A 22,968-nucleotide genomic window follows, 5' to 3' on the forward strand; every position below is an offset into this window, starting at 1 on the left:
CACACACACACACACACACACACACACACACACACACACACACACACTTAATTAACTGTATAATATACAGTTAAAAAAATCACCATATATACCATTATATGGTGATTTTGGGTGTGCCAGTACAGTACAGTGACAGTACAGTACAGTAGAGGGTACAGTAGAGGGACCCTCACACAGTAACTCTGTCATTTCTCAACCGTTTCGGACGCAGGGCGGCTCGCCGGAATCGGGCCGGCACCCTGGGTGTGTTCCTGTGGGTCTGGGAACCCCTCACACGGAGTTGCACCACTTACTTCATTTTTTAACTTTTAACAACTTCTTTATTCTTGAAATAGTTTACATTCTTTAAAAATCAGTTGCAAACAACAATAGGACCTACGCCTTTTTCTTTTTTTTAGAGCAATTCATTTACAAAAAGGACTTCATAATCCCAAACACCCTTCTTATTGTGTGTGTGTGTGTGTGTGTGTGTGTGTGTGTGTGTGTGTGTGTGTGTGTGTGTGTGTGTGTGTGTGTGTGTGTGTGTGTGTGTGTGTGTGTGTGAGAGAGAGAGAGAGAGAGAGAGAGAGAGAGAGAGAGAGAGAGAGAGAGAGAGAGAGAGAGAGAGAGAGATATCAGGGTCCTCCATGTTCAATTCATCAGAAATACAAATAGCCTATACACTTCTATGAAAAACAGGAAATCATCATCAAACAAAAAAAGGGGTTACACTACAGTATGGGGGCGAGGGAAATTAGAGTAGCCTATAATTTGTGTAAAATCTTTTAGGCCTACCCTAAACAACATTTCATGTCCTCCTCAAACATCTGTTGGTTTACATTAATCGTTAAATGCTTGTAGCTGGAATGGAATCTTCTATTCATTATATTTTATGTCAGCTGCAGTTCTTTTTCTTCCTGGATTGTGAAGCAAAAATAAAGATTACTATAATGTTAATTATATTCCTAACTACTTTTTTTTTTAATACTGTTTTTATTAGGCATTTTTTGTATGACAGTTTCAGAATATTATCGACAATGATAAGTAATTCAGTAAAATGAAAATGAAAAGAATAACAGGCAATGTAAATGTTCCACAATACAATACTTAATAAAAATGACATATAAGTGTGATAAACATGAAAAAAAAAGGAAAAAACAGTGATGACAAGAAAATGACAAGTGTGAACAGACTAACAAAACAGACACTCTCGCTCTCAAACTTCCAACATAAATTAAGTGAATTATTCCTAACTACTTTTTAGTTTTAAACGTGTGTTCTACGAAAATGTTCTACTCCAGATCTCCATTATAACAACAATGAATGAATGACTAGGCAAGCTAGTCAGTGACTTCTTCTATAATAGCAGCACTAGGGAGCAATAGGGAAATACAATACAAACAATAGGGAGCACTGCAGCCAGCAGCAGGCTATTATTATTATTATTATTATAAACCCATTATTTGTCTGAACAGCGGGAGTTCCTTCTGTCCATGAAAGAAGAAAACCCTTTGCAACGCAATCCAAAATAGCTGTAAAATAACCATTGACTCGCGGAATTAATTTCATAATCGGACAGTTGCTTGAATTATAGAAAAATGCAAAAAAACATTATCCTAAAATGTTTCAAGCGGCGCGCCGGTGTCAACTCTCGCGAGATCCCACATTCTTGTGCACTTTGTCAGCAGCGGTCCTCCACCATTTCGCTGCGTAAAGTCTCCTCCCCGCAACCGCTACATTCTGCGCCGAAACCACTCTCTCCCGGACCGTATTTTAACTTCTTCCCACGGACCTACATGTACCTCGTTGGGTACCGAGAGACGGTTTGGATTGTTAGCACCCCGGATTGAGTGCGATTTTATTCGGATGACGACTCCTTCAGCAAGAATTTAGTAAAAGAAAATTGGTCGGAAATTTCAGGTAGGTGGGAACTTAAGATGGCGGCCTTGAGAGGGGAGGGGGGGTTGTGGAGGAAGTATTAGTGGGGGGGGCGCTAGGGGGGCTAATATTGAATAGGTCCAGAATAACACTCCATCATTGCCCTTATTTTTTTGCAACAGACAACTCGTAAACGTATACATAGTTAAGTGTCGCTCCACGAGACATCAAATTGCAACACGAACACATAAAATACTTTTAATTTGAGAGGTGAGAAGTTAACATACCCCTGAACAATCTTACCTTCAAGTCACTGCTAAAGAGGCACCTGTGGGGTTCCCTAAACCCCCCTAAGTGGCCCTTTATAGTCATTGCAAACATTCACATGGAACTTTGTAACATTAAAAAAAATATATCTATTTTTGTACACTTTAATGTTTCATAGATAACACTGACAGTTAAAGTGTACCACAATGTCATGGCTTTTTTATTTATTTTTTATTGTAGCTTAGTGAGTTGACCCCGCGCTGTGACGTCACGGACAATTGTTCCCATCAGCCGTGCATGTTGAAGCGGGTTATAATAAATGCAATGCGACTTTCGGGGACGTTTTTGGCCCCAGTGTGCGAAGTAACTTGTTCAGTGTGTTGGACTCGCTAGCATTCTGAGCATTACATTACATAACTGCGGGTGGGATGGATGGATGGGGGCGCCTGCGCACCCAACCAATGCACCCACCACAGACCAAAGTGACTGTTGGAGCTCGCTGGGTTAGCAAAAGCAAATCTTTCAGTTGTACTTGCACCATCTACCAGGCGGCAGCGAGCTACCAGCTAACGTTAGCTAAAGGGCTAGCAAACTCAACTACCATTAACCAGCAGTGCCAGTGTTGAACGTTTAACCACGTCTCTAACTGTTCAAAGGGAACAGGACTCTGCTCCTGGTGTCATTGTCACCTCGAGATGAGAATAGAAAGGCGGTCGCGGGTTTTTAAAGCCGCCAATGCGTCGCTACCAACCAAAATAAAAAATGCCATTCAGCTTCTCGGTATAATTCACAACATCATATGGCTAATAGTAGCCACTGGTGGCTAAGATTTCCATTGATGAGGCAATGAAATGAATGGGTTGGGGGCCGGGGGCCCCGCGCTTGGTCGCCGGGTGTAACGCCCAAATCGGTTGACTATCGATTTCTGTGACGCCAGATGTCGCTGCCGACGGAACAATATAGAGCAAAGGAGCGAACGCTTTATAAACAGCTTTCAATATTGGTTATTAGGTCACGTTCCCTGTAGCGTACAAAGAACAAACCCAGACGCCTACCAAACACCGTAAGGTGCACTGTCACACTTGTGCAGCAGTATCGATTTGTCATAATAGTGACCTCTGGCGTTACACATCCAGATAGGTAACCAATTTGGGTGTATCGCCGGCTCTTAGCTTTAAAGAGCGTGCTGCAGAATTCTAAAGTCATGGAGAGTGTAGTGCAGAAAACTGTGCGTCTGCCTCACATACGATTAAAAAGGTTAGTTGCCTGGTCGTTCAAGTGGAGCAAAATACAATTACGAGCTCGCCTCATTTGATACAAAGAATCATAATGCTAGCATTAGCCAGCTAACATGCTAGCCACCTGGACACTATGCAACTCGCGTGACGTGACAGGATACATACTGTACCGTCCCACGCACAGTAGCCAATATCTTTGTTTACTAATACTTATCAGACACGCATTTGAGCCGATATGGCTTTACTACGTGAATTTACCCAACACGACTTACACAAGCAATACAGTGAAATAATTCTGCCTAAACAATGAAACCATTCATTGGTGCTACCCAACTAGAGTCCAGGTTCAACGAATTGTGCAGAGTTGTACTGTGTAGCTCATTTGTTTTCATGAATTGTGTCACCAACCGTAGTGTCTCTGTTTCACAGAATATGTGGAAAGGACCCTAATCTCAGCATCCTGGAAGTAGAAAGCACAGAAGATCTGTGTCTCACACCACAGACAGGTGAGAAGTCATTTTTCTCTGTAAAGATGACACATCCAAAATGTACTGATTCAGACTGCACAGTGCAGTGCAGCTTGTGATATTTAATTCATGGTTTGCCTGCTGCCTCAGGGTTGCCTGAAGTTGTTACTGTAGCCCCTGACAGTTGAGTGTGTAAAGTTGTCCAAAGTTTTACTGCTTTATTGGTCAATTTTTGTATACTTAATTTAAATATTAGTAACTCCTATAAGTAGCCTAACTGTTGCAAATATTCAACCAAAAGACTCACTATCATAAATGAAGTAAATTGTTTCATAATACATTAATTAGTTATTTTATTTGTTCATGTTTGTTTAGTTTGCACTCTTTAATACATAGCATGGCAGATTTAAGTGTCAAGATACTGCCGTGTCTTAACGGAAAATACAACCAAGCTTTTATGCATTCTCTGTTTTTTTTCTATCCGCCATCTGTCCGTTGTTAACTTGGAACAAGTTGCCTACTTTAAATGATCCCAACCTCTTAGTAACATCCTGTATCACCCCATCCAGGTGCAGTGTGTAGCCGGGGCAGCACAGGGGGAGGAAGCTCTGGGGGGGAGGCGGTGCAGCAGTGCGCCCCTCCGGCTGTGGATGTGCTGGGTGGTGACCCCCAGGCTGCACAGAATGTGGCTGGGTTGTCACCTCAGCATGCTCCCCAGCCGGTCGCAGCTGCCTCCCTCCTGGTCCCACGACTCCCACGGCTCGCCAACACATCCACCGTGCCGCTGCAGGAGAGTGCCAGTGCCAGCTCGGCCCTTGCTGGTGCAACGAAGTCCCCTCCAACTGCCTCACCAGAGATTCTCTCGAACAATAGCGACGCTAAGGTTCGCCCCCTGGAAGAGGGACCCACGGTCAAGATTACTGCCGAAGGTGTTCGAAGTGGAGGACCGCTGCCATCGTCTCTCGTCAAGGACTGCAGTCTCTCTGCTGAGACACAAAGGGGACCATCTCCCTCCTCCGACCGCACAGGGCGAGATTTGCATTACGGGTCGCAAACGGATAAAGGAAGAAGCCAGACAAAGCAGACTGACTGTGTCCAAGATCAGGCTCAGGCACCAGAAGTGGCTGGTGGATTGGTGGTTGTCACATCCTCGGGTGTGGAGGAGGGACAGTCCCTTTCAGACAGACATACATTGGAATATAAACAAGAGACTAGAGCAAACCAGGAACTTGAAGGAGGAGAGCACACAGTCGGAAATATCCTCCCACAGCCCCACTTTCAATCCTGTTCCACTTCCACCACATCACCTCCCCTTGTCCCCTGTCCTAGTGCAGATAGTACAGTCCAAGACACAGAAGATAGTGGCATGGAGCAATACCGGACGGCTCCTCTTGCTCAGGCCATTCAGGGCAGCCATATACCCCTGGCTAACGCTAAAGAGCAATTGCACCAAAATTTGGAAGAGACTTCACTCCCACTATCCCTGTCAGACAATAGTCCTAGCAAACAAACTGACCTCTCGACACAACTCGGACTTATCAAACGGCTCTCGAATGATGACCAAGAGATGCTGGGAGAAAGCACCACAAATGTGGGAGAGAATCTACTTCAAGATCCTTCAGTGTCAAATGAGAGACATGGGCACATTAAAGAGCTCATTGACACCTCTCACATAGACGCGCAACTCTCAACAGCTGAACCATTTGAGACTCAGAAACTACCAGAGACCAGTTCTGGGGTCTACATCTCCTCCCACAATGGAAGCTCCAACTCCAGCAGCTCAGCTGACAAGGGTGTGAGCGAAAACATAGAGAAGACTCCACAATCAGTGTGGAATGATGCAGAGGAACGGGCCACTTCTTTCGTCGACTCTTTCCAACAGGAGAGCCCCATGGAAACACTTTGTGCTCCCTCCCACTTTGAGGCAGAACTAGAAGGCTCAAGGCAGGTGGTACATTTTGTTGAGGCTGAAACATGTAATCCCCCTGACCACGTCCACACTATTGAGACCCCACTGATCTCTGAGCTTGTACATTCGGCCGGAACACCAGGTATTGTGTACGTCAGGGAGGAGGCTCACATTGCCGGGGAATGGTCTGAAGTGCATGTGAATCAAAGTTATCTTGTACAGCGGGAGGACGGCAGTGTGTGTGAGGCGGCTGTTGTCGATGAGCTGAGCTCCGAGCTTTCTACTGAAGAACCAAAGATGTACGACGAAAACCTTCAGTCGCACATCGAGATAGACTCCCAACCCATGGAGGTGTATGAGATTTGCCATTTGGTAGAGGAGGTGGCAGAAGAAACCATCTGCGTTGGTAGTGGCACACAGATGCCTCACTCCCCGGGCTATGAAGTGAACCTATTCAACGCACTGCTGGACCACTCAGAGGAGTACGTGGACAAAGAGGAATTGGACTCCCACATTGAATCTTCCCTTCATGCAATTACAGATGGTGGTAGCATCATAATTTCCCAACAATCCTTCCCATCATCCGGTGACACAATTGAAACGGAGGTTTCTCCTAATGTTTCCCACAGCCTGTCCACACAAACGGTAGTCACTGTAGCACAGCACTTAGTATTAGACACTAACCAAGTTGATGTGACAGTGACAGACTCAGGACAGGTTTGTGTAGTTCAAGCTGCTACTGTCTTTGTATCGAATTCACCCTCTGACCAAGAGACTGACACCAGTGCTCAAATGGTGGCACCTGGTTTGCAGTCAAATATAGCGCTCTCAGATCAGGCAATGCACAGTGTTTCGGCTGCCATTCAAATGTTGCCTGAGAAACAGGAAGCGGAAGTAACCGTTGATGTGTCATCTCTCGTTCCCACAATGGAAGTAGTCGCACAGGAGGAGACGGTGGCGGACTCGTCCCTTCCTGTTTCTCTACCTGCTTTCCAGGCAGGGCAGCAGCGAATTCTAAATGTCCCTGTTGTTAGTGCCACGAAGCCTACTTTGACAGAGACTCCATCACAGAATATTCAGAATGTTGCTTTGATCAGAGAGACCAGACCAGAGGACATGTGTTCCACTCCTTCCTCTGGTGGTATAAATCCAAAGTACCTCCTTCTCAAACCAGGATGCTCTCCTCTTCTCAAAACGCCACCCGCTCTTTTGACACAGGTGTCCAAGCAGCAGAATGTGGCCATCACGCTGACCAATGCCCATAGCGCTGACTCTGGCACGGTGACCGCCGAGTGCCTTCCCCAAACTGTCTCTGTAGCGGCTGGCAGCCAGAAAGATCGGCTGCAGAGTACAACTACTGTACCCACTTCTCCGACCAAGGCACTGCATCCTAGTATTGCTACTACTACGAACACCCCATCCCTGCCCCCTCAGGCTGTACCAGATCCCCCCACACCTTCACAAACAGAATCTGACAAGGAGGCCTTAATTGTCACCCCTAAAGCTAGCAGCACACAGTCCTCTGATGTGCCCGCTCCATCAGTAGAAGTAACAGACACATCCCCAGCTTCTGCTACTACCACAGCTGTTGTCAGCCAGGCTGACTTCCTCTGTCAGCATGAGGAGGAGGAGGAGGAGGAGGAGGAGGAAGAGGAGGAGGAGAGTGAGGAGATGGAGCAGAGCAGGTCACCAGGAGCAGCGGAGGCTGACCCCGGGACCGACAGCAGTTCAGACGAGGCCAGCGATGAAGAGGCTAAACATGATGACACAAACGAATCTGGCATGGTCACCCCCAGCCCAGAGGAGAAGGTATTTCAAGCCCTTGATTTAACATGGTCAATCCACTGTTTTTATTTAGTCAAGAGTGTAACAACGCAGAATAGGAGAGATATAGAAGATGTGGGCAGGCTTTGATTCCAATTTGGAGATTGCATATGGTGGGTAACAGGCAAGAACACATTTGATGGTTCGTTGTTTTCATTACCATTGCTAATACAGGTATGAGTTTGAGAATGGATGTCAACTCAATCAATCAACCTTTATTTATATAGCACATTTACACAACCGAAATTGACCAAAGTGCTTCACAGTAGTATAAACACAAAGTATAAAAACATAGTATAGTAAGTTAGTAACAACATGATAAAGAAGAAAGTACTAGAATAGCAGAAGAATACATAAACATTAGAATGAAAAAACAAATGCGTAACTATCTAGATCAGGCAACATTAAAGCTGAGAGAGAAAAGGTGGGTTTTGAGAAGGGACTTAAAAATCTCTATGGATTGGGCAGCTCTAATGTGTGGGGGAAAGGTTATTCCATAACTCTGGGGCCGCAACCGCAAAAGCACGGTTGCCTCTTGTTTTCCGGGTTAGGTCTGTTGGCATTGTCAATAGTGACTGGTCAGCAGACCTCAGAGCTCTAGGTGGGTTGTGGTGATGTATAATATATATGAGGCCATTTAGGGATTTTATAAGTAAAGCATCATCATCAGATAATATAAAGTTGACCAGAGGATACACAATAATTTGACTTAAACAGTCAAATCAAAAGCCATCAGGTGTTACACACACCTGATGGCTTTAGAGGGTTATAAACGTATTTAACAGGTCATCTCCTGCAGATGCATATAATGCAAAAGCAGCTGTTTTATCAGATGAAGCAGTGGAGGCGATGATGCTAACACATTTACGTGTCATGTACAGTTATTTGCCAATTGTTTATAGTTTCTGGCATGTGATATACTGATCCTGGTCGTCTGGGCTGTGTGACAGATAGCTTTCCCTTGATGCAGTTCTCAGGAATTATTTTGAAAAATATTTTATTTAGAAAGTGAAAATGATTAATTTAGTTATTTAACAAAACAAAACATTAGACTTGCCTGACACAAATGTTTTTCTCACTCACCTTTTATTCTGCAGTCATTTTGTCATTCTGGCATTTGTCATGCTGGCAAATGGCAATATTTAATATATGGTGTAATTCTCCCAGGAATATTTCCATATGACAATACTATCTCGAGTACCCAAAGACGCTTTACATGGGGGGGCATGAGAAAACAATGGTACTTTTTCCTTTTGCATGTACTATAGTGCTCTTATAAATACCACAGATAATAAGTGTCTTTCGTTATTATTATTTAGTGTTACTTATTTTTTATTTAAATTGGCCGCATGCTAAGCCATATGTGTTTTCCAGCATGGAAAGGACAGCACAGACAGAAAGGCACTGTTGCTAAAGGTAAGTGGTGGCTGTGAGACACCCAGATAGGCTAATATTCATGGGCGCATCTTAATTTGGCACTCTCACTCTGTATGACGCGTGGGGCACTGACTTACTGTCTGACTCTGTCTGTATGACATCTGATGAGGATTGAGGCTCTGCATGCTAGACAGCAAGGAGGTTGATGGATGTCAGAATGATGTTGCGCTGTAGCATGCTCCGGCTAGGCTACTGCTTTTTCCATTTTGGCTTTCCTCTAACCATGCATGTCCGCCCACCCAAAAACCCTAAAAAAAATCACACCCGCGTGAACTGAGTGGTGCAACTCCCACCCCACCTCTCTCTCTCTCTCTCATTAGCAGGCAACAGTGCAGCACTATCCCTCTCTGTTTCTGGCACAACAGCGCCCCTACTGGTACTCATAGTCATATACTGGTTCTCATTAACCAACACATGGGTGAACACGGACATTGCTGTTCCTTGGAGTGGTTGCACCACTCAAAAATCTCATCACAGTCACATTATGGTATATCACAATAGTACACATGTTTACAGTACATGTACAATTTCCTCTTGGTTCTTCTCCCTTTGCCTTCAGGTACGACAGTGGATAGCAGACAGGGTCACGGTGAGTTCGTCTCCTGTCTCGCCAGCCACCTCGTCTCCTTCCCCCTACCCATCGTCCGCCGGTGACTGGTCCGCCTCGCAGAAGGCCTCCCCTCTCCGAGGCCCACATGGGAAGTTCCTCTCCCCCTACTCCATGGGAATGGGTGGCAGTTTGTCATTATCCTCCCCGATAGACCAGTCGACTCCCCAACGACCCCGCGGGGAGAGACACACCGATATGGCAGAGCTGGCTAAACACGTGAGTGGGTTTTAAGACAAAGGGCACTGACTCAAATTACTCTTACTTTCTCGGAAAATGACAGAGACACAGAGATGGTGCTTAAAGTGTAAAATTCCAATTAGAAGTTACCCTCAGTGGAGCGCAAATCTGCGCCAGGAGGCATGCCCTCAAAAAAAATTCTTACACTGTCTGACACAGTAATGTCAAACTGCTCTCCCTGTCTGTCTTCCAGTGCGCGTGCATACGCATAAGTGCATGGGGGTGTCACGTTTGGTATGTGTGTTCTGTCTCTCCACATCTCTCCATCTTTCTCTCTGTCTTGGCGTGCATCAGTGTGTGCGTCTGTCAGTGTAAGAGCTGTGTGTGGGTGCACAGAGTATGTTGTCACCTTTTTAGTAAGTTATTAAGCAGACATGGGCTTTAACTAAGCAGCCCGTCTCTTTGCATGTGTGCACATGCGTGCATCATAGGTGCATGGGGTCTTGTATGTTGGTATGTTTTAGAGATAAAAACTGGAAGTTTGGCTTGTGCTTGTCTCTATTCTAAATCTACCGGTAATCATTTTTTGAGGGGCTCCTATATCCAGCTTTTAGTGTACTGTATGTTCATAAACCTTGTCCTACACAAACATTAAATTCTCATTGACAATTAATTGAGAATTTTACGTCATAGTGTCTGAGCAAATAGGCATAGTGTCTATTTTACGTCATGATGATGTATGATAAGATAAGAGCACCCCTCACTTCACACAAATGTTATATTATATATATATATAGCGGGAAAATAATAATATATATATATATATATATATATATATATATATATATATATATATATATACACACACACACTTAATGACTTGTTATAAACTGTTTTCCAAAATAGCCAGTTCAACCCAATACCCATTTAGGCCTGACGTCGAAATAAATAAAAAGTCTTCTGAAAGAATACACATTCAAAGATTTGTGCCGCAAAAAAAAAAGCAGACCTACAAGCTCGTAGCGCGCCACCGAGTGGCGCGCTACGAGCTTGTAGGTCTGCTAAAAATGTTTTCCAAATGGCAGAGGAATGGTGTGTGCTGCTGCGCTAGTGCATGTCCGGTCTGGTTGTGCGCGCACCGACTAGTTCTGTTTATGTCCTGCTTGGCCATGCTTGAAAGCCTGCTTGGAAATGTCAGCTAAGCTTCACATAGGAGTGCGGTGTGGGATGATTGTGTCAAGATTGACGATAAAGGGGGACGGGCCCCCCTGTATCCCCTACAGTTATAAGAACTATTCGCCCCTGCACTCGTCAACATCAGTGATGTCAAATCACATTTAAAACGAGATACCAAAGCCGTCACCCAAGCAAATCAAAATGGCAGTGTTCACTGTGAAACCTCGCCATCAGCCGGCGGGCTGAAAAGATTACTGATCTGACAGCCAAGAGATGAAGATATTAAGCTTTAATATTAGCACTCAAGCAATGAGAGCGCAACGAGAGAGTGAGTGTACGCTGAGGTAACCGGAACGATCGCCCCAAATCACACTTGCCTTACTGAGGTTCCGTTTAGGAGTACCACTACCTGATGGTGACCGTTCTCAAGTCACCGGATTTGATCCACGGCGACATTGTTTTGGGGCAAACCTTTATGTGTTCGTAACGCTCCGTAACTGGAACGCTCCGTAAGATGTTATAAACGTTTATTTCCGGGCCATATAGCTACGTATTGTTGAATATTATTTAGTGCATTTAGTTTGTGCTCTCCTCAACTGCGCAGCAAACAAATATAATGCGATTGTTTTCCCACATGACCCATCAATAAATGCCCCGACACGTCGATATGCAAAGTACTGAGTCATTCACATCCCTAGTATGTGTGTGCAGGGTTCGACAGTGCGACTAGGTAGTCGCATATGCTACTAAAAATGGCACCGTGCGAGTTGTAGAATTCAATTTGTAGCACTGTTGCGACTATAGAATTTGACCGTTCAATCGTGATAAAGACAATTAAGGCTCTGATCCCGCAATACACATTCTATTAGTTTCAGTTCTATACCTACATTTAGCACTCTGTGCTCATGTGCTGTGTGTCTGTTGTTCCCTCGCAGGCAGCACAGAGCGTCAGAGTGAACGCAGCATGATGGCGTCCCCGACACGTTGAATACTAAACTTATTTGTAAAGTTCGAACGCCAACTTTTAACCAAACGCGGGAGAAACACTGCACGGCTGCACACGCAAATAAAGAGTGCACGCGCGCATGCACATGACGGATTATTATCGATCAAAAGAATCCTTAGCGTCGCTTACAAAAGCATGTGTTGCACAGCATGAATGATATTAGTAATCACTGACCTAGCTGGATAAATATCAGTGGTCCATCCATTGTGTGACCTGACCTGCTTAACGAGCAACGGTAGGCAGCCGAGTAAGTTACCAGCTTAGTAAATATAGTCTACTGTAGCTGTGTGTCAGATGTTCTGTCGGAAGCAGTCAAAGCCAAGGAGAATGTTACAATTTAATTCACAATCGAGCATCTTGCCCTGCATCGAATATCACATGATAGAACAGCTGCAGCAGGATAAAATGGATAGTCTGTCTATCCATCCATGCATCCATGAGCAACATACAGTAGATAGATAGCTATATAGATAATAATTTAATTTATTTATCTATCTATCTATATCTATATCTATCTGCATAAAAAAACAAATAGTCTATCAGCATAAAAACAAATTGGTTATATAGATTATATAAAAATAAACAAAAAAAAATAAAAATTATATCCTGATGAATATCAATATTTTGATAATTGCTGAAAAGATATTGTGATTTAATATTTTACTATATTGCCCGTCCCTACCTCATATCACTTTATTAAAGAAAAATCACACCTGGGTGAAGTGAGTGGCACTCTTATCATCATACATCATCATGAATCATCTCGTACATCAGAATACCTAGCTGTGATTGGTTTAATAGCTGATTTGCTCGTTTGCATATAACGTATACATTTTCCTTTCAATGGCATTTAATGTTTTGATGGGACAAGATTTAGTGGACATTTGACCTGAATTCCCCTTTCATTGTCGATGGCAAATCATGAGATGTGTGGGGACTAAAGCTATGTATACCGGTATACATAGGAGGGGCTAGCGCCCCTCAAAAACACATTATTTGATAACTTTTCATCGTACTCCTAAAATTTGTGTGCTACTAGATTTTTCAACTTAGTCGCACACGTGCTACTTGGAAAAATGCTAAGTGTCAAGCCCTAGTGTGTTATTTCTCTCTTTATCTCTCTCTGTTTGAGTGTGCGCTACTGTAGGAGGCGGAGCTGCGTGGAATAGACGGATGTAGTGATGTTTTCAAACTTACACAATGACAATATTTCGCCACAACAATGTTGGTGTAACTAAGAGATTTGTTGGAAAATACATTCTATCTACAGATAATCGAATGCGAGGCAATAGTTGCACGGCTGCAGCCGAAGGGAGGGTAAAATTGGCATGTTGTAGATCACATACGCTGGACAGACTGGACAGCTCGCAACAGATTGGCTATCCACAGATTATGAAAGAGTGAGACACATTTACATTTCTCCCATTTTTCTGTGACAGGAAGCAGACATTGAACACCGTACCCAGTCGTTGAAGAGAGAAGGCTTCTGGTCCATGAAGCGCCTGACCCGGCTGACGGAGCCAGTTCGACCCAAAGTTCATTGGGACTACCTCTGTGAGGAGATGCAATGGCTGTCGGCCGACTTTGCCCAGGAGAGGCGCTGGAAAAGAGGGGTGGCCAGAAAGGTACAACAAAGAACGTGCAACCGATTTGTGTTTAGGACGTTCACCCGGTAAGCAAACGTCCACAGTAAATAATATCTGTTGTGTGTTTATAGGTGGTGCGGATGGTGATGAGACACCACGAAGACCTCAGACAGCGGGAAGAAAAAGCTAAGAGGGATGAACACGCTAAAATCAGGAGAGTTGCTTCTGGCATCGCGAAGGAAGTGCGCGCTTTCTGGAGCAGTGTTGAGAAGGTACAAAACAACCTCACAAAATCTCAAAATTAATCGTACGCATTTATAAAAATGTTACGGCATTTTCACGGGGAAACAAAACGGCGGACCCCAAAAGTAGGTCAGAAATAGTTGTATACTGTATGTACTGTACCTCATAGACTGATCAGATTTGTAAATGTATCAACTAGTTTTAGATTTACTGCGGTTCCGCAAAAACAAGAAATATATACACATCCAACAAACACAACTCACTATAGTCACTTTCACTGTATTATGGACGTTTTCCAGACTTTAAGCAAAGGGGCTGTGTGTAAGAGCGCAACATTCCGGCTCAGTAGGATTGGACATGAAACAGACTTTATGCTGGCAGGACCAGAACATCAGGACAGCTTGTTTAAATGAAAAGTAGGTTGTTGCTTGTTGTTTACATTAGGCCTACTATGGGTTTCAATACCATCCCTATGAACAACCAGTAGGGGCCAGAATTGTCCGTCATCAATAAAAGGCAATAAAAAGCCAAAACATATCTTGCGAATGGAATGTTCCCTGACCCAACGACACAAAGACTGTAAAAACCGGACCCAATGCCTCCCTGCTTGGCACTCTTCATCAATGGGTTGGATTGGGGGTCAAATCAACTAATGATTCCCGAGCACGCCGCTCGCTGTGGCTCACCGCTCCAAGAGATGAGTCAAATGCAGAGAACACATTTCACTGCGGTAACGTGTGTGAATCGTATGACTTTGACTCTGACAACACAATACCAGATGACTCCAGTGGGGCTCAGCCGTTAACGACAATGTGATGTTGTTGGTGAGGTTAGGGCTGATGCTGACCTTTCCTCTGTCCTCCATACAGGTGGTGCAGTACAAGCAACAGTCCAGGCTGGAGGAGAAAAGGAAGAAGGCTATGGATCTCCATCTGGACTTCATCGTAGGCCAGTCAGAGAAATACTCTGACCTCCTCAGCCAGTCCCTCGCACCCGCAACGGGCCCGGAAGCCGAGGCCTCGCCACCCCCAAAATCTGCCCCATCTGCTGTTGATGAGGATGGTGAGTCATTTGGCTTTCAATAATTACTGTCTAAGGATTAAAAAAAAGAGACTTCCCTGTCTCTGTTGGATTTATCGTACCTGTCCTACATATTGATGTAGGACAGGTAGGAGCTAATGGTAGAGGCTGCTCCAGGTTCATGTTTTGAGGTCACACACCGCAAACATGCTTCTATAGTCAATTTAATGTATAACCAAGATGGCGTTTTGAGAGTCTCCTCACGCTTCCTCTGAGGAAGACAATCAAAACATCTACCTGGTGGTAATAACTACATGGTCTGACATTAACACCCTGAGCGGCATAAACGGAGGTCTTCGTCCTATCAAATATTAACGCTCGACGCTCAGGACGGAGATTAATAAAGGGACGGAACTTTATTGATATAAAAACTGAGCGCATCGCTCCACAGGCTGAGAGCGTCTGTTGGGCAACATTCGCTGTCCTTCCCGGTTGGGACATCATCCAAAATGTTCCCTCCCATTTTAGTGGATGAGATCGAAAATCTTAAAAACGTGAATACTGAATAACTCTTGATCTAAATCAATCCGTGCAAATCTAATCAAATGTTATGTTTTTGAGGCCCCGTCGCATCGCTAGTCGTGTTAGAATTAATAATACCTCCCTTTGTTGTCGATCACCTCAGGAGTGTTTTGGCTACATCTAGCTACTTCAAGCTACTTCCAAAATGGCGCGGAGCAACCTTGAATTAGGTCCTGAAGAAAGAAATTGCTGGGCGTCCTGATTTAATGGTTACAAATACCCCCGGGCATTTGTGGTGTTAACACTTTAGATCTGTATGACGAGTATACCTGTCCTATAAATTAATGACACTGGGTAGTGGGTACACATGACGAGCAGGCTCGTTTTGAGGCGTTTTTCATTTTTGGATTGCTAATAGCTATGCACGGTTGCCAGGGCCCCACCTGCACGTCTTTTGTTTCTGATTGCCCGGGGCAAGTATAAAATGCCTGCTGCAGGCAAATAAAACCTGTGTAGATCTGCCTGCTTGAGGAGGTATGCTTTGTTTTCATTCACAGAATCACAGGGCAAGTAGAAAATAAATGTAGAGGGGCAAGTACTTTGGAGAAGTACTCCAATGTATTGGAAAAAACCATAACGTGTTATTCTGTCCAGCACATAGGATTTTATCTTTTGAATGGTTTTGCATTTACTACTGCCTCACAGAGAGAGAGAGAGAGAGAGAGTACATTTCCAAGTTAGACTGCAGTTGTCACTTATAGGCAGTTACATGTTATCACATTGAGGAGGTGGCAGATATTTAGGTAAGTAGTTGTAGTTTAGGTTCTCACAGTTGTGTGTAAATTCAAAGCACCTTCATTCCAATGCAAAACATTGTACCCATTAGGTCAACGTGTGTTGTCCTCATGTCAGTCATTTACTGGCCTGGAACTCACCTATTCTTTCTATGGCATAGAGCGTCGCAGTCCCTCCCCCTTTCAGAACAACGAACGGCCCAGGAAATGAAAACGCAATGCATTTCCCCATAGGCAGTTCTTATTTAATTTATTTAAAGACCTTTTAAGCGTCGTACGAAGCCAACTCTTGTCGTGACAAATCATGACAACACAGTGTTATAACCTGCCGTTTTTTTCTACTTTCTAATTCTTTGTTTGGCCCGAAAAATTCTGTGTGTTGTCATGATGTTGTCCGAAACTGTGCGCAGCTGCTGGACATGAGACTAATTAATTAGCGACAGAGAGAGAGAGGAGAGTGTGTGCGTGTGTGTGTGTGTGTGTGTGTGTGTGCGCGTCAATTTAACAAAGCTGCAGACGATCAGAAATCAGCAGAGAGTGATCGACGTTTGCGCTACTATATGCCGTATTGAAGTGGACTCGGATCCAGACTTTTTTTTTCCTCCCTGGAAATAAAAACGTCTGGGTTTCCGAGGCTAGTCATTCACAGTTTAAGGAAGGAAACAAAATTGATTAAATGGGACTCTAAAATGCTGCATTTTAAATGGCGAGTAATACGTATTTTTAAAATGTCCCTCTACTACGAGTCTACAACAAAAGAGCAGATACCAAATGTCCATATCAGCACCTATATAGAAAGTAGAAACATTTCCAAATGATGACTCAGCCCTTCTCACTGGTGCTCTGCACTGTGTACTCTCTTTTATTTTAATTGCGAATCATTCAATCTCAACACTCTTTATCCGCCTTTGGGTGAGAGACTGGCCAAACCTGTTGGTTAGCCCGCTATCCCTGACACTACCAACGGGCATCAGTTCAGAATTGGTATCGAGGTAAGCGGTTCCCTTGACACAGCGGCTAGGTCAGCCAGAGATGAAGGACGAACTTGGCAGCTGTGCACTCCGTGTCCAACCGTGCGGGCCTGGCCTCGATTTAGTATCTGGCTCGTGTTGGAGTGCAATGCCATTATGCTTAGTCGTTTATGATGGAACAGTGTCACTGAAGTCCAACCCCAGTCTTAGAATTCTTTCACATTATTTCATAGAAAATTGCACTGTCAGCTAAATGCCTCACCAAGGCCAACAGAGAAAGGGCATTTTATTGTCTTCCCAGTGGAACTGCAGCACGTTAATAGAGGTGTGACGTCATGTGCGTAACGTGCGTCATCCCAGACCTCAAATTTGGGCTCCTCTTCCGCTTGCTCGAGCCATTGAGTTATAATGGTACTTCCGGCTGTCTTCCGGGTGCTTACACGCTTACACTTAAACGCCACTGAGCAACTTCTATTAAAATGAAGAGCAGGGGGATGGGCTGTCGCTCCGGTCCTCCCTCTATCCGTTCTAACTCTATGCCGTTTACACACAGACCGAGACTTTGAGCCTCCATGTGAGGAGGAAGACGACGAGGAGACCATCGATAAGGAGGAGCAGCAGAAGGGCAATGACGCCGAGAGCCACAGGAGGGAGATTGAGCTGCTGAAGGAGGAGAGCGAGTTGCCCCTGGACCAGCTGCTCAGCACCCTCAAACGCTCCCAGGTACCCACACACAGCTGGTTGTATAACAAATCACACCCATGTGAGGGGGCGCTCTTATGACCATACATCATCGCGATGTAAATTTGTCTATTTGCTCGGACAATATGACGTAAAATACTCCATCCATTGTCAATGGAAAATGTAATGTTTGTGTAGGACCAAGTTTGTGAACTTAAAGCTGGATATAGGAGGGGCTAGCGCCCCTCAAACATCACACCCCTGTGAAGTGAGGGGAAATCTTATCATTTTACACTGTACATCATCATACATCATCTCATTCCGGCCAATCAGAATTTGCGTCCTCACTTCATCTTCAATGTTCGTGTTACACGAACACTCAAAATGGACCATTCATTGTCAATTGGATTTAATGTTTGTGTAGGACAAAGTTTGTGCACACACGAAAGCTGGGAAAAAATACTATACTAAGCATGTGACGATTTTCAGTTCAACCGGTACGTTTCATCTAGTAAACCAGATAAATGTATTTAAACCAACCGAACCGTTTTTTTTATGTTTACCGACGGAAACGGTCGGAGCGCTCGCCGCAGCGCTCAAACTTGACTGCTGCTAGGCAGTGCTGGCTGTCTGCTGTAGCCTGCAGAGCAGCCAGGAGCCAAGGACACACACCAGGTGTCAGGTGTCAGGTTTCACTGCTGTTTGTTTACAATAAAGTTTCAATAGTTGTCACTGTACAATACTAAGTTGTCATGTTGCACACATGCCTAAAATTGCTGTTATTTGGCATTATTATCGATTGGAGAAAGTTTACAGCTGCTGCCACCTCCTCCTCCTCCACACTGGCGTGGCTAACAAGTTAGCCATGTGCTATCTGTGTTTTGTTTACCCGGCGGCAGGAACTGAGAGGGTTTTCTCATCAGCGAAAAGTCAATCGAACACGTTGACATGCATGTTGATCTTCCTTAATAAAAAAAAGTGTTAATAGCCCAAGCAGCAAGTGGCTTTATACAGTAGGTAGGTTGCTCACATCTGGTATCGGCAGCATTGTATTGGTATTTGAGGATGTTTACAGTTTGTTTTCATGTCCATTTGCACATCTTTTTTAAATTGTATACTTTTTGTAACAGTTTGTAAGAAAAAGTACAGTTTAATAATAATACAATGCTTAAAAATTGAGCCCAAGAAGGCAAGAAACTATGGCTTGTTTACATTTATGTGAGCATTGAAAAATGAAGACAAATGTGTCACTCTGTCCAAATTATCGTCTTTACGCTAATCCAACATGCATCATAGCTATGGTCAAAAACCAGGTTTTACCATTGAGTCGTATTTCTTATTGAATATCGAACCGGTTTTGTTTATTTCAAACGTCACATCATGCTTAGTATATACACTTCGATCTTCCATAATAGTATTTATATTGTCTTGCTCATGTGGCTTTTAATGCAAGGCCATACAATGATAATATGATGATAATTTTAGATAATATCTAAAACCTTAGATGAATGCCTCACGCTGGTTGTTCCTCAGGACTCTGGCTCAGAGGAAGAATGTTCTGAAGGAAGTTCTTCCACAGTGGAGGAGGAAGATGGAGAGTTCACCGCCAATGAAGAGGATGGTAAGTGTGATTGTGTTACGCTTTCTTGAAGCAGACCTTCTGTCAATTTCAATTTCATGTCATTGTGAGTAGTTTTTTGAAATATCGCTTTTCTCCTTTGTTTTCAGCCGAGGATGAGGAAGACACAATCGATGCCCAGGAGAAGGTGGAGGGGAATGTAGACCACGCAGAAGAGCTCAATGAATTGAACAGAGAAGGTACTACTGGCCATCATGAGCATTTGCAGATTGTTGTCTCGTACATGTTTTGCGAGAGGGAGGGAGGTTGTGTGTGAAGTCAGAACACGGCTTTATCAGCAAGAGAGATTGATAGAGGGGGGAGAATCTGTGGGAGAGTGCGTTTCACCCATGTAATATGATGAGTACCAAAACCTGAACACACAGAATAGACATGTTACAAAATGACACAATGTCATACTGTGCAAAATGACACATTTTCTGCTCGTGTATAAAATATAATTTGCTTAGAATATGTATCTCCCTGGGGATTTTTTTTTGAAAGTCATGTTTGGAGGTCAAAGTAGACCCCGGTAATATATGTATAATACTGTGCTTTTATGTACTTTAATCATAATGTTACATGAAGTGTCTATTGGTTATCCTATTATGTTATGCATTACAGTATGCATTTCTATCCCCCCCCTGTGTGCAAATGAAAAGGATACACTAAAACTGTCCCATGTTTCTTTCTTTCTCAGGTGACATGAGCATGGAGGAGCTGCTGGAGAAATACAAAGGAGCATATGCCTCTGACCTCGAGGAGGCCTCCGCCTCCAAAGCCAGTTCAGAGTCTGAGGTGTCTGGAGACGATGAGGTGGAGACGGAGGAAGACGAGAGTGATGTGGAAAACAACACCTCGTCCTCAGGTATTTGAAACGGAAGTAATTGGTTTTATCTGGTTTGAAGACTTGTCTGGAGAACTTTGGTGGTGCTTGAAGCCTTGAACAACCTTAAACCCAATATACTTTGTTGACCAGTGTCCCTCAAGGGTCTGAACTTGGCCCCCTCCTTTTCTACACCAAATCTCTTCAGCAAAAATAGAAGATTTACAGACTGGTGAAAATAGCAAATCTACAAGCTCACAACGCATCACAATGTGATGCCTTGTGAGCTTGTAGAGTTGCTCTTTTCACCAAATGTTTCACCTATTATGAATAGAGACGCTTGGACTTGCGTGGTTAAGCCGCTACATTGAGTCCACATTTTCATCCACCGCCCCCTTGAATTCTCAGATTCACCGGAAGACAGCGAGGAAGATGACGACAGTGAGAAGGATGAAGAGGACAGCATGGATGAGGAGGAGGAGGATGATGACTGTGGAGATGAGGGCATGGAGGAGCTCCTGCTGAATGAGGGAGACAACAACCCTCCCTCATCCGGCCCGCGGCCCAAGAAGGAGATAAGCCACATCGCTGCCACTGCTGAGAGTCTGCAGCCTAAAGGCTGCACTCTGGCCACTGCCAAGGTTAGTCTCAGGCAGCACTGTAACAGATGAGCTGATGAACAGGAAGGCTTTTGTTATACATGACTTGGCAGCAATGCGTCAATTAATGATTGTTATGAGCAAGACCCAGCAGGAGATGGCCCGTGGCCCATTTTGAGTCGGACTGTTTGTTAAGGCAAACGGGTCTTAATTTAGTCTTTTGTTTCATTTCTCATTTCCTGCAATTCTGCCATAAATCTCATTTCCTGCAGTTCTGCCCTAAATCACATCTAGGAACTGGGGTCTCCTGTTGCTAAATTGTAGGTTTGAGTGTCTGCTCAGTGCTCTTGGGCATGTGAAGGTTTAAGCCTAGTTCATACTATGAATTATAACCACATATCTCTCCAGCGTCTTGGTGGCACAGGGTTGAAGTTAAGAACTGGGGTTTGATTCCTCCATGGTGCCTGTGGCCTGGCCGGGCGCTCTAATGCAATAACACAATTGGCCATGTTTGCGGGTGGAAAGCCGTCGGGGAGAGGCACTAAAGATACCCACAGGATGGTCTGTTGTTGGCTGGCACTATGGAACTGCGATACTAATATCACTGCGTGCCACGAAAAGAGCAATTAGATGCCCAGGACCCAAACTAGTGAAGATAGCAGATCTACAAGCTTGCGGTGCGACGATGTGTTTGTAGATCTGCTATTTTCACTAATACTTAAACATTTGTTTACTAATTTATGGAATTTCTTAGTGAATTATTTTGCTTCTTTGGGGGAATGTTTTCTTTTTAAAGATATTGCTTTTGGTGTTTTTGCCTTTTATTGATAGGGTACAGGAAAGGGGGAGAGAGATGGGGGGGGGGGGGGGGGGGGGAGACATGCGTCAAAGGTTGATGGGCTCGGGACTCGAACCCGCGACACGCCGTCAGGCTGGATTACCGGCCTAGTTACCTGGACCGCTCAGCGGTCCATGTTTTTTTTAATGTTTTGAAATAATAATTCAAAACTAAATGTAAGGGGCACGGTAGCACAGAAAAAAAAACCCAACTAAATGTAGGAAATGTAGGAAATGAAAAATAAAGGTTCCCGACCCAGTGTTTGGGAACCTGTTTTGAAATTGACTATGACAATCACATCGCTCTCTGTTAACAGAGTTTTGTTGAGTAACATGGTTTAAGTATAGTACAAGTGTGTCATTGTGGTTCTCCTGCTCTATTCTTTTCAATATGGACAATGTAATGTGATTGATCATGTGATCACAGGTGAAGACCCCCATCCCCTTTCTGCTTCACGGTACACTGAGAGAGTACCATAATAATAATAATAATGTGATTCATCATGTGATCACAGGTGAAGACCCCCATCCCCTTTCTGCTTCACGGTACACTGAGAGAGTACCAGCACATCGGTCTGGACTGGCTCGTGACCATGTACGAGAAGAAACTCAACGGCATACTGGCCGACGAGATGGGCCTGGGGAAGACCATCCAGACCATCGCTCTGCTGGCTCACCTTGCCTGCGAGAAAGGTACGAAAACGAACTGGTCACAGGCGCGTCTGAAGCCTGTCCTGGACCGGGTATCGGGACGTAAAAACAAATCCACTTGTTCATATTATGTAAAGATAACATGTAAACTGTACATTGTGGATATTGATCAATTAGTTGCCCATGGCCGTCTCCTCAACTGCTCTGTGTCAGTTATCCCTGGTTTTATTGAATTAATACCATGTATATTTAGTTAGTAGCTACTAGTACTGTCGCCAGCATTTACATGTCTGTGTCTATGCATGTCCACAATGAGTCATGAGTTATCGCAAAAAAATAGCAGTTCAATGAAACTTCATAATTAAATCTCTGGTGTTTTTTGAGCCTTTTCTGGTCTGGTCGTTCATAAACCTGATTGTCCGAGAGGTTTAATTTAACACATGACAATTCCCCCCCCCCCTCTTGCGTTCTTACCTTGTGTTGTATTCAGGTAACTGGGGCCCCCACCTCATCATCGTCCCAACAAGTGTCATGTTGAACTGGGAAATGGAGTTGAAGCGTTGGTGTCCTGGCTTCAAGATTCTCACCTACTATGGCAGCCAAAAGGAGAGGAAGTTGAAGAGACAGGTTTGTGTTGATTCGAATAGAAATG

General features: G+C 44.2%; 1 protein-coding gene across 4 annotated transcripts in view; it reads left to right on the forward strand.

Annotated features, from left to right (window-relative positions):
- Positions 1-1,715: 1,715 nt before the first annotated feature.
- The window catches only part of srcap (Snf2-related CREBBP activator protein), a 43,114-nt gene continuing 21,861 nt past the window's right edge, over positions 1,716-22,968 (forward strand). For 2 of the 4 annotated variants that reach the window (XM_080788412.1, XM_080788411.1), the window contains exons 1-14: positions 3,795-3,868; positions 4,399-7,547; positions 8,937-8,978; positions 9,559-9,825; positions 13,408-13,593; positions 13,686-13,826; positions 14,667-14,859; positions 17,658-17,827; positions 19,319-19,406; positions 19,514-19,603; positions 20,104-20,271; positions 20,638-20,870; positions 22,181-22,358; positions 22,807-22,943. In XM_080788412.1, the coding sequence (XP_080644538.1) occupies positions 5,196-7,547; positions 8,937-8,978; positions 9,559-9,825; positions 13,408-13,593; positions 13,686-13,826; positions 14,667-14,859; positions 17,658-17,827; positions 19,319-19,406; positions 19,514-19,603; positions 20,104-20,271; positions 20,638-20,870; positions 22,181-22,358; positions 22,807-22,943 (4,245 nt within the window). In that variant the 5' untranslated portion in view covers positions 3,795-3,868; positions 4,399-5,195. Of the gene's footprint in view, positions 1,900-3,791; positions 3,869-4,398; positions 7,548-8,936; positions 8,979-9,558; positions 9,826-13,407; positions 13,594-13,685; positions 13,827-14,666; positions 14,860-17,657; positions 17,828-19,318; positions 19,407-19,513; positions 19,604-20,103; positions 20,272-20,637; positions 20,871-22,180; positions 22,359-22,806; positions 22,944-22,968 lie in introns of those variants that run through there. The other 2 variants (XM_080788414.1, XM_080788413.1) reach the window with 2 other exon arrangements.

This window comes from Protomyctophum bolini (assembly GCF_963924005.1).
Source record: "Protomyctophum bolini genome assembly, chromosome: 18".
NCBI classification, from domain to species: Eukaryota; Metazoa; Chordata; class Actinopteri; order Myctophiformes; family Myctophidae; genus Protomyctophum; species Protomyctophum bolini.